This window comes from Labeo rohita, chromosome 10 (assembly GCF_022985175.1).
Source record: "Labeo rohita strain BAU-BD-2019 chromosome 10, IGBB_LRoh.1.0, whole genome shotgun sequence".
NCBI lineage: Eukaryota > Metazoa > Chordata > Actinopteri > Cypriniformes > Cyprinidae > Labeo > Labeo rohita.
In genome coordinates this window covers 27,213,322-27,226,053 of record NC_066878.1, presented here as the reverse complement: position 1 = coordinate 27,226,053, position 12,732 = coordinate 27,213,322, and the positions used below count along the sequence as shown (strand labels likewise).

At 26.9% G+C, this 12,732-nt stretch overlaps 1 protein-coding gene across 2 annotated transcripts in view; it reads right to left on the bottom strand.

Annotated features, from left to right (window-relative positions):
* cntnap3 (contactin associated protein family member 3) overlaps positions 1-12,732 on the bottom strand; it is a 164,770-nt gene that overhangs the window by 23,900 nt on the left and 128,138 nt on the right. For both annotated transcript variants that reach the window (XM_051121497.1, XM_051121498.1), the window contains exons 17-19: positions 7,524-7,742; positions 3,021-3,260; positions 734-958 (exon numbers count right to left, since the gene is read on the bottom strand). In XM_051121497.1, coding sequence (XP_050977454.1) covers positions 734-958; positions 3,021-3,260; positions 7,524-7,742 — 684 coding nt within the window. The remainder of the gene's footprint in view (positions 1-733; positions 959-3,020; positions 3,261-7,523; positions 7,743-12,732) is intronic.

Below are 12,732 nucleotides of genomic sequence, written 5' to 3'. Positions count from 1 at the left end.
TTCAAATCAAAGTTCATGAGTCATTTTGAATGATTCATTAAATGAATCAGCTCAAAAGTGTCAACTGGGCACTCTGTATGTTTTCCAAAGATGCAATAGAAAGTATTTTTACTGTCTTTTGCATTATTTTGTAGCAAATGGAAAATGTTTTATTGCATCATGTTTGATTAGAGATTCAGATCAAACTTCATGAATCTTTTTGCACAATTCATTAAAAGAACTGTCTCACAAGAGTCTTTTAATCATCCTACACTGTATGATTTGTGAAGACGACACAATAGAAAGAGATCTTGTATATTTATTGCATTATTTCATGGCTCGCAGCCTGTTTCTCATTGCATTCAATTCTGAAAACTCTCAACTTGACTAAAATATAATTTCCTTTGCTGTGGCGCAGCAGATTTACAGCACAGGAAACCCTATAACCCTATGTTTTTGAACGAAAGTCGAACAACTTTTTAAATTACGGACACGGAGAGCTTGAATACGCTTTTCTGGCGCGCAAGATCACAGACGCATGTTTACATGCGCTCATGAATGCGTGGCAGTCTCACGAGGGAATGTATCCCCGCGGGCACGCGACAGACCATTTCTTTCACGGCTTTCCCTGTCTCTCGGTGGATTTCAGACAATATAGGAAGTAATTTAGCACGGCTGGTGTGTTTAGAGATTCCCCGGACTCACGCTAATCCACATGAATGTACTTAGAGAGGAGGATCAGAGCATTTCAGACCGTTTCTGTTGAGGAGGACGGCGAGGAACTCTCTGTAGTATGAGTTGACATAAAGCAGCAGCGCCGGCGCTTGGCTCGTCCTGAAGCTCAGCGAAACGTTCTCTCCTCTCAGCGTTAAATCGGAGTAGATGGAGGACGACTGCGCGCTGACGTTCCTGTTCAGCTCGTACGGCTCTTTGAACGTGTATGCGACTGACGTTCCGGGTTTGAAGAAGGCTGAAACGTCTGAAAGAGAGATTAAACGCAATGGGATTAGGATTATGGATAAACCGGTGTAAGATCATTGTGTCATATTTACACTGACTATAAAGTAGGGCTGGGCAATATGGACGAAAATATATCACAATTCTTTTCCATATCATTTGATATCAGTATTTACAATTAACAGGGGAAGGAAATGCATTTTGCATGTTTGTTAGATCTCAAGAATAAATGTAAACAACTCGACAGAATTAGCTTCCTTTTAATTTACTGCCATGTGAAATCCATTTTATTCTTTTTTTAAACAATTAATACAGTTGTTTAAATCACTCAATAATTAATACAAACTTTAGCAATTTATTATTTTAAAATGCAAACAAATGAAAATATAGAAATTCATTTACAACAACTAATTTTCTACTCATTTTTTTTTGTCAGAATAAAGTACAATATAATAGAAAAATATTTCCGTCATAATTTCTTCAAGTTAAACCAAACCTTTATTTTGGTGGTTTGTTGCGAAGACTTTTGAGTGCGAGTATATTTTACTACATAGCTTTAAATAAATTACTAAATTAAATTAGTAAATAAATTAAATAGTAAAATGCTCATGAAGTGCAGCTCTGGATGAATATTTAAATAAATTTTTGGTAAATAAATAAATAAATTAATTAAATAACAGAAATAAGTTGAAGTTGACATACTGAAATAAATAAAAATAAATGTAAAATATTAAAAATTAAAAAAGACAAAAGCACATAACAAAATTGCTTAAATTTAAAGTAAAACAAAAACTGAAAACAAGCTAATTTAAACACTATAATAGTATATAAAATATACTAAAATGACATGAAAATAAAAGAGAAAATATAAAGCATTTGTTAGTAAAATTTCTAATTGTTTATTTGAGTAAAATATCTGTGTGAATATTTGAGTTTTAGTGTATTTTATGATAGCTTTTATCAAATGAAATGCTCGTAAAGTCTGGAAGTAAAGTTTATTAAAACTACTGTATGTATTTATTTTAATAAATATTGATATTGCTTTATTGCCCAGCCCTTCAATCAGCGAAAGAAAACAACAACAAAAAATGCATTTGTCTTGTTACAGTAGAACAGTGCTGCTATTGGTCCTTTTTGTAATTAAAAAATAAATAAATAAAAACAAAATAAAATAAAAAACCTCATTGAAAAACTTAAAAAGTGAAACTTAGAACTGTTGCCTTAAAAAAAACTAACTGAAATAAGTTGAAGTGCTGGAATTACTAAAAGAATTAAAATTTTAATTAATATTATAAGTAAACATTAAAAAAATATATATTTTAAAATGACTAAAGCACATAAAATGTCTAGAATTTACAGTAAAATGAAAACTGAAAATAAAATATTAATAAACACTATCATAGTACATAAAATATACCAAAATAACATGAAAATAGAAAGTATTTATTTACAAATAAGTAATAAAAATAAAAGTAAACATAAAAAAGTAATAAAAATGATTAAAGCACATAACAAAATGAAGACTGAAAATATAAAAACAAGCTAATTCAAAATATTAGTAAATACTATAATAGTACATAAAATATACAAAAAATAACACAAAAATAAAAGAGAAAAAGTATTTGTTAGCAGAACTTCTCTTTTTTTATTTGAGTAAAATATCGGTGTAAACATTTGAGTTTCAGTGTATTAATGATGGTTTTATCAAATGAAATGCTCAAAGTCTGGAAATGAAGTTTATTATCACTATTGTATTTAATTACATAAATAAATAAATAAATAAATAAATAAACATTGATTGATATTGCTTTATTGGTTTTGTTGGTTGGTTTTGTTTTGTTATAATGGAACAGCTTTTGTTTTTGAAAAATAAAATAAAATAAATAAAATAAAACTGAAAATATAAAAACAAACTAATTCAAAAACATGCTAATTTTTGTAACTGAATTAAAATGAAATATAAATGTAAACATTAAAAACGAAAATTAGAAAGTTGATTTATTTAAATTTTTTGATAAATACTGATATTAATGAATTTCCTAGCCCGATTATTTGGGTAAAAAACACCTCAGGAGGTTCAGTACCTTTATGGCAGAAGGTGCCGGTGAAGGGCGAGGCGCTGCAGTCGCAGGTGAAGCCGCTGTGATTCTCCACACAGGTGCCGTGATTCTGGCACAGGCCGCCGTAGCTGCTGCAGTGTCCGGGGCATCCGGGCGTCACTCCGGGCGTGATCTCCGCCCGCTCCTCCAGATTCAGAGTCTTCCCGTTCAGCTTGAGCGAGCGAATGCAGCCCAGGAAGCCCTTCTGTCTGGAAGCTGTTCCTCCTAAAGATGCAAGCAGAGTTTCGTTCTCATTTGTGAATCTGAAAACATACAGCTGTCGAGACTCTGAGAAAAGCACAAACGCTGTTAAATGACAGCAAAGTTACAGGAAAAGACGGCTTTTATCGCGCAGACAGCGTAACCTTCTCGCATGCTGTCAAGGGTTTGAGTCGTGGCGGGCGGTTTTTGTTCAGCGAAGCCGAGCCGTCTGTTCAAAACAAACGATCGCTGACCCTTTTTCCTCCACTGACGTGCTGAATCTTGTCATTTTGCGCCGTCAATCTTTCACAGCGGTTTTGTCCTTTTTATGGTAATTGCTTGGGGAAGAATTGAGTGTTTTTTTGCATTCTGTTCCTGCAGACGACGAGCTATAAATACGGAAATAATGCGCTCGGCATATATTAGTGCTAATTCGTCTGAGCGAACACCTCGCCGTGCCAGCTGTGCCATATAATCATCTGTGAAATGTTCAACCGAAAGTTGGAAATGCTGTTAAAACTGTTAAAAGTTCTGACATGCAAGTGATGAAATAGGAGACAAATGCAAACGCGCTTCCGACCCTACAGGTAACTAATGACTATTGTGTCTCTTTCATTTTTCAGATTTTTCACTTGGACAGAAATCTGAGCAAATCGAAAGTTTTGTTCAAGTCTCCCTATTAAGTATTCATAAGAGACCTTAATGTCTCAAATTATTATAAATAATATTATTATTATTATATTAAAAAAAAAAATACTATAATACACTTATAATTCACTTACAATTTGTGATTGTAATTGTGGTTAATTGCCATATGCAAAATACCATTAATGATCCTAAAATATGCAAAAAAAATATACATAATACGTAACAGAAAACTACAACTATTAAATGCAAATTTCAAAATGCAATAAAAAGGCAAAAATATGCAAACAAACAAACAAAAAAATCTTAATAAAAACCTGTCATAAAACAGACAGGCATATTATATATATAATATTATATATATTAATTAAAACTAAAACTAATAAATGAATCAAAACAACATAATGCAATACCATGCAAAAATACTAATAATAACAACATTTAAAAAAACACAATCCTAAAATATGCAACTAAAAATATTTTTAATTTTAAATAGAACAATGTTGTTACTTCTAACTAAATCTAACACTATTAAATGTATCAAAATAATACCAAATGCATAAATAAATAAATAAATAAATATGTACCAAAAAAAGTCTTAGTGGTCCTTAAAATATGCACAAAAATATATTCATAATTTACAACAGAATAATGCTGTTATAGTTAAAACAAACTATTCAATTAATCAAAATAAAATAAAAATGCAATAATAATAATAATAATAATAATAATAATAATAATAATAATAATAAAAATGATAACAACAACAACAACAAAAAAAAAAAAAAAAAAAAAAAAAAAAATCACAGTGGTCCTAAAATATGCAAAAATATATTAATAAGTTAAAATAGAACAATGTTGTTACTGTTAACTAAATATAAAACTATTCAAATAAAATCATCAAAAAAATATCAAACTACATAAATAAATAAATATAAATAAATAAATAGAACAATGCTGTTACAGTTAATTAAGACTAAAACTATTAAACTAATTAAAATAACATCAAGAAGCAAAAACATGCAATAATAATAATAATAATAATATTAATGCCCCTAAAATATGAAAAATATATTAATAATTTAATGCTGTATATGCAAAAGATATATTAATAATTTAATAACATAAAAAAAACAGTTGATATTGTTAATTAAAACTACAACTATTAAAGTCATTAAAATAATATCAAAGTGCAAATTGTTAATCTAAACTATTAAAAAAAAATCAACAACTGAAAAAAGCTGAAAAATAAATAAAATAAATAAAAAATAAAAGTAAAACCCCAACAATTTCTCATGAAATGCTCTGAGCTGCTCCACATTCATTTTATGGCTCATACTCTTACTGGATGACATCTATTTGTGTTCATTTGTATTTCTCATAAAGAATCGTTGAAGAATCATCTGAGACAAGTGTGATGTTTGAGGTGAAAGATAACAGTGAGTGTCCTGTGAGCCTCATTGCAGTCTGCAGCAGCCCATCAAATCTAATATCTTGATAAAAATGTCTTTCTTTCTCATATTATGACTTCAACAGAACACACACAATACTGAAAGTGTCTCTTGGAGTCGAATAACTGATCTATTTTACCCAGAAGACCTCAGACCTGCATTATAAACCGGCTGAAAGGGAGTTCTTCATAGCTAGATGAGCAGACGGACGAATTTGAACAGTCATGGGAACCCGCAAATCCAATTGCCACAGAATGGAGCTGTAAAGATTGAACTATAATGACACTACTTTCCTAACACTTACTGGAAAACTTCAATTCATTCCCCCTGAATTTCTCCAACACACAGACACATTTCAGATTTGCCAGCTGCTCGGTCAAGGTCAACAGATTCACAGAAAGCGTTCGCATTCACAGTCACAGCATCACAGCCCGTTTCAGCCCTTCAGACGTTTCACAGGAGCAAGTTTCATGTCCAGAACTTTTGCTCATATTTCACCCCCCAAAAAAACCCATAATTTTCTTTACTTATTAAAATAACAATAATAAATTATATATATAAATAATATAATATATATATTATATATATAAAATATATATATTATATATAAATATATGTATGAATAAAAGAATGAAGGCAGTAAAACAAATACTACAAAGATGTATAAACACCATAAATAATAATAATAATTATAATAGTAATGCAAACAGTTTATTGTTTTAAAAATAAAATAATATTATTACTATTAATAATAATAATAATAATAATAATAATAATAATATTGTTAACTAAAACTAAAACTATTACAATTGTTTTTGGTAATTTTGGTAATAAAGCTAAAAATTAAATATAAGTATTAGATGAAAAACAAACCTAAAAAAATAGGAATACTACTTACAAATGAACTGAAATTATTTAAAGTACTAGAATTGCTAAAGGTATAGCTAAAATATTAAAATATTAAAAAACAAACACTAATAAAAATGAACAAAGCACAAAATTACTAAAACTTATAGTAAAAAGCAAACTGAAAATGTAAAAATAAAAGTCAATTAAAAATATTCATAAATATAAAATATAAATATAATAAGTATATAAATAATACTAAAATAACACTAAATTGGAAACATAAAAATATAATTAAGAAATAATAAAGATGTAAAATATTTTAAAATTTGCAATATATTAAATACTTAAATGGTATAGAAATATACAAATGTCAAATATTTGAAAGTTTTTTTAAAATCATCAATACTATTATAGTATATAAGCAATACTAAAATAAATCTGAAATAAAAAATACATATAAACAATAAAATAAAAAAGTCCCCTTTTTTGTGTACAGTTTTTTGAAAAATAAAAGCAAATGAAAAATGTTAATACTACAATAGTATATAAATAACGTTAAAATAACACTGATGTAAAAATAGAAATAATAAAAATATCACATATTTGTAAACTAAATATTAATAAATGTTAAAAAATAAAATGAAAAATAAAAAGTAATTCAAAATATTAATGAATACCATAACCGTATAGATTTGACACTAAAATAATTGTGAAATAAAAATACAACATAATATTTAAACAATACAAATATTAAATATTTGTTAGAAGTACTATAATAGTATGTAAACAATTCTAAAATATAATGATATAAAAATATAAAAAATACAAATATTAAACATTTGTAAGAAAAGAATTTTACTAAAAATTAAAACTGAAAATATGAAAAATAACAACAAATGAAAAATGTTAATACTACAATAGTATATAAATAATGTTAAAATAACACTGATGTAAAAATAGAAATAAAAATATCACATATTTGTAAACTAAATATTAATAAATGTTAAAAATAAAATGAAAAATAATATAAAAATTAAAAGTAATTCAAAATATGAATGAATACTATAACAGTATATAATTAATACTAAAATAATAGTGAAATAAAAATATAACAAATAATATTTAAACAATAAAAATATTAAATATTTGTAAGAAAATGTCCTTTTTTGTGTAAATTTTTTTTTAAATTTTTTAAATTTGAGTAAAATATTTTAAGCATATTTTCTTAATTTTGGATATATGCACCGGTCATGTTCTTCTTTGTGACATTCAAATTACAACCATCCAAAGCATGACAGCAGCGATGAACAGACGTCATTTATCTGTTAAATGTTCTTCCTACCTACATACAACTGGCTGTTGAGCTGCAGATGAATGTGTCCGTCAGCGGGAGCTTTCTGAACGGCGCCGGGATGATGGTCCACGTACAGCGAGGCCTCCTTGACGTTGCGCTCGGCTCTCACGTGATGCCAGCGCTCGTCGTTCAGAGCCGCCGGCGTCTCCACCTTCACCTCCAAAGGCCCGTTCCCCACATCGAACGAGAAGAGCACTTGAGTCGGCGCTGGAAAAACAAACACATTTGATGGATTTCAGACGGATATTTGGCCGACGTTCGCTTCTAGTTAATAGGACGCAACTGTTGAAGAGAAATGAGACATGAGATTCGGTCCAGTGAAATCTGTTGTGTGGCAGATGATGTTTAATGGTTGGGCAAAAACGCCAGGAGAAAGTCTAAAACAACTTCTAATGATGATAAAACGAACGATAAAACTTCTGACAGATCCGTTCGGCCGCTTTAATAAGAGACGAGCATCGTGAGCTCAAAACCAGCAGGAGTGAAAAATCTTACACCGAATCTCTTTAAGATCTCAACAACTTCTCTAACGTACCAAATGTTTCTCCTGAGGAAAACATGAACTCGATCTGAACTCCTTATCGAACGATCTGAGCTACTTCCACATTCATTCAGAAGATCAGAGACTTTTTTATTGAACAGTTTTTACTGGACCAGCAACCACATAGCGACACCACTCATGTTTTTTTTTCAGAAACGGTAAAAATCTAGACAAAAGCACATAACAAAATTATTAAATCTAAAAACTGAGCTGAAAACACAAATATAAAATTATAAACATCAAATATTAAAAATAGGTACTATAATATTATAAATATAAAAAATATAAAAATAGAAATAATAAAAATATAAAAAAAATTGTAAACTAAATCTACAATTTTGAAAAAAAGAGGAAAAATATAATCATAATATAAAAACTTATTCAAAATATTAAATAATACTTTAATAGTATATAATTAATACTAAAATACAAATAAATAAATAAATATATATTTGTAAGCAAAATGAAAATTGAATATATAAAAATAAAAGCTAATTCAAAACTAAATACTGTCATAGCAATTCGTTTTATGGCTCTAGACGCTAATTAATTCTAAAATAACACTGAAAAAATATATTAAATACGCGCAAGATCTTACTAAATGAAAACTGGAAATCTAAAAATAAAAGCTAATTCAAAATCTTAATAAAATATATATATATAATTAGTACAAAATGAAATGAAATGAAATTAAAATCTAAAATAAAAAAAAGTTTAAATATTTGTAAGCAAAACCTTACCCAATATAAATAAATAAATAAATAAATAAATAAATAAAAAATAAAACTGGAATTATAAAAATAAAACCAAATAAAAATATTTATTGATACTATAATAGTATATAATTAATACTAAAATAAGTGAAATTGAAATAAAAATACAAAACAGAAATATTAAATATTAAATATTCGTAAGCAAAATCTTACTTAATGAAAACACATTATATAAAAATAAAAGCTAATATAAATATTAATAAATATGGCAATAGTAAACTAATACTAAAATAAAAATATGAAATGTGTGTAAGAAATTGTACTAAAAATGTAAATATAAAAACCAGAAATCTAAAAATAAAAGCTAATTCAAAATCTGAATAAATATATTGCACATGATTAGTACTAAAATAACAGTGGAATAAAAATATAAAATAGAAATAATAAAAATATTTGTATATAATTAGTACAAAAATAACAATGAAATAAAAATTTTAAAATAAAAAAGTTAAATATTTGTAAGCAAAACCTTACAAAAATGTAAAAAAAAAAAAGAAAAGAAAAAGAAAACTGGAAATATAAAAATAAAAACAAATAAAAATAATTATTGACACTACAATAGTATATAATTAATAATAAAATAAGTGAAATTGAAATAAAAATACAAAAATTAAATATTTGCAAGCAAAATCTTACTAATACTTTAAAATTAACCTGAAAAATGATATTTTAAAAATAAAAGCTAATATAAAATATGAATAAATATGGTAATAGTAAATTAACACTAAAATAAAAATATGAAATATGTGTAAGAAATCGTACTAAAAATGCAAATCTAAAAATAAAAGCTAATTCAAAATCTGAATAAATATATTGCACATGATTAGTACTAAAATAACAGTGAAATAAAAATATAAAATAGAAATAATAAAAATATTTGTATATAATTAGTACAAAAATAACAATGAAATAAAAATTTTAAAATAAAAAAGTTAAATATTTGTAAGCAAAACCTTACAAAAATGTAAAAAAAAAAAAAAGAAAAAGAAAACTGGAAATATAAAAATAAAAACAAATAAAAATAATTATTGACACTACAATAGTATATAATTAATAATAAAATAAGTGAAATTGAAATAAAAATACAAAAATTAAATATTTGCAAGCAAAATCTTACTAATACTTTAAAATTAACCTGAAAACTGATTATATAAAAATAAAAGCTAATATAAAATATGAATAAATATGGTAATAGTAAATTAACACTAAAATAAAAATATGAAATATGTGTAAGAAATCGTACTAAAAATGCAAATCTAAAAATAAAAGCTAATCCAAAATCTGAATAAATATACTGCACATGATTAGTACTAAAATAACAGTGAAATAAAAATATAAAATAGAAATAATAAAAATATTTGTATTTGTAAACAGCCATTTTACAATTAAAATGAAAACTGAAAATCTAAAAATAAAAGCTAATTCAAAAATTTATATTAATATATTTTATTAGTATTTAATTAATACTAAAATAGAAATCTAAAAAAGAAAACATTACATTTTTTGCTAGCAATATTTTCAACAGTAATATAATTTTTTATTTATTTTTTTTTTAAATATATGTCTTTCTGCGATTCACACAAAAGGGACAAAAAACGTCCATCCAAAGCATGACAGCAGCCAAGTGATTTCTAAATCGTAGACAGAATCCATTAAATGTTCATGTTCCTTCTACCTAAATCTAGTCTCGGTTTCTTCACATATGCTGAAACCGCCGCTCCATCTGCAGCATTTCTGAATGAAGAGCTCCTGCGGCTGAGAAAGAAGCGGCACCTTCTGTCACAAAGCGCTTCTCTAATGACAGAAAACTGCTGAAAAACGCTGATGAAGTGCTGCGATCCGCTCATCATATTCACAGCACGCGCCGCACAGCTGAGCTCGGGGTGAAGAGCAGTGAACGCAGCGCCGCTGGAGTCACTCGCGCTTGAAAACGGAGACGTCATCATCTCAGTCATCAGAAATTAACATTCTGCTCATTATATGTCGTTACAAAGACTTTCATTCTCTGAGATGTTTAGCTGAATGTTCACGCTGCTCTTTCTCGTACAATGAATGTGGACTGACTTTCTGCTACATGCCGGTTTGGTTCGAGAATATCACAAACTCTCAGACGCCACTGTTTTGAAGGAACTTCCTGTGAGTTCACGTCCTACATGAGCGGCCTCGCCAGGCGCCGACTCCGTCAGAATATAATGAGAGGTTAATTGAGCTCTTCCAGCCGGAGGATTTGTCATTATAAAGGAACAAGCGCTCGGGCGCTGTAAGGTCTTCACATACTCTATTCTCATCCATCACATGAGCCCATTACGCCACGAATTTAACAGCTCTTTCATGCAGTTAAACACGGCCGCAATAGACAGCGAGCGTGTGGCGGAGCGCTATAATAAAACTCCACACACACAGCCACAGGACCAGGACTTTTATAGGGTTGGGATGAACTACGGCTGACGAGAGACAGATGGAGCTCATCTGACGGCAGCTAAAGTACATTTTACATTTTCAGAGGGAAATGAAAGTGGGTTTTGTGCGTGCTTTGGATCCTGCGTGATTTTTGGCGTTGTGTTGCGCTAGTTTCTGTGAGCTTGCGCTCTCTAAAAATGGCTCAGATGTGCACCTGTGGGCTTTTTGCTCGGTTTCTGGTCCAGCAGGTGAAAATGGAGCATCTGATCATTTAGTAAAGTAAGCAGTGCTATTATAGTTAACTAAAACTTAAAACACAAAAAAAATTCAAAATTTCAAAATTTTTATAAATAACTAATTTAATAACTCAAATTAAACAGAATTTCTTTGTTTTTATTGATATTTATATAATGTATATTACATGCATAATATTCATATTTTAAATACTAGTATTAAATATTGTTATGAAACAATACTTCAAATTCTGATTAATACAAAAACATAAATATTAAAAATTAAAACTAATTTAAAATTTAAAACTAAAACATTAATATTAAAACTAATAAAAAGGATATACTTATTTTAATACAAAAATCGTATTATATTATATTATATTTTATTATATTATATTTACACTCCCAGCTCTGATTAATATAAAAACCTAAAACTTATTTAAAAAAACCTTTCATTTAAAAAAAAACAACTAAAATGATATACTTATTTAAATACTAAAATTACTTTATTATATTATATTATATTATTTTATATATACTTCCAGTTCTGATTAATATAAAAGCTTAAATAGAAAAAAACGTCATTAAATAATAATAATAATAAAATCATATACTTATTTTAATACTAAAATTATAATACATTAAATTATATTATATTATATTATATTTATTATATTATATTACATTACTTCCAGTTCTGATAATATAATTCTGATATAAAAGCTTAAAAAGCCTTTATTTAAAAAATAAAAATGATATACTTATTTTAATACAAAATATTAAAATATATTTTACACTATGTAATAGTATGTTTTATTATATATACTTCCAGTTCTGATTAATATGAAATTTAAATATTTGAAAAAATTATTTAAACTTTCATTTAAAAAACGTATTTTAATTCTAAAATTAAATTACACATTGTAGTTAAAATGCTATTATTAATAGTAATAATAGTATTAATTATACTATATTATATATACAACCAATTCTGAATAATATAACTGATTAAGAAACTTTCATTAAAAAAACAACTAATAAAAATGATTTAATTTAATAAATTTAATACAAAATTAAATTAGATTTTATAACTGAATATTATTTTATATTATTCACAACTATCTATATAATTTATATATAATGTATATATATAATGTATGTAATACAAAATAGAAACTAATAACTAATAACAGCAATAACTAATCATAGTAATAGAAAATAATAACTAAAACAGTAACAGAGCTATAACA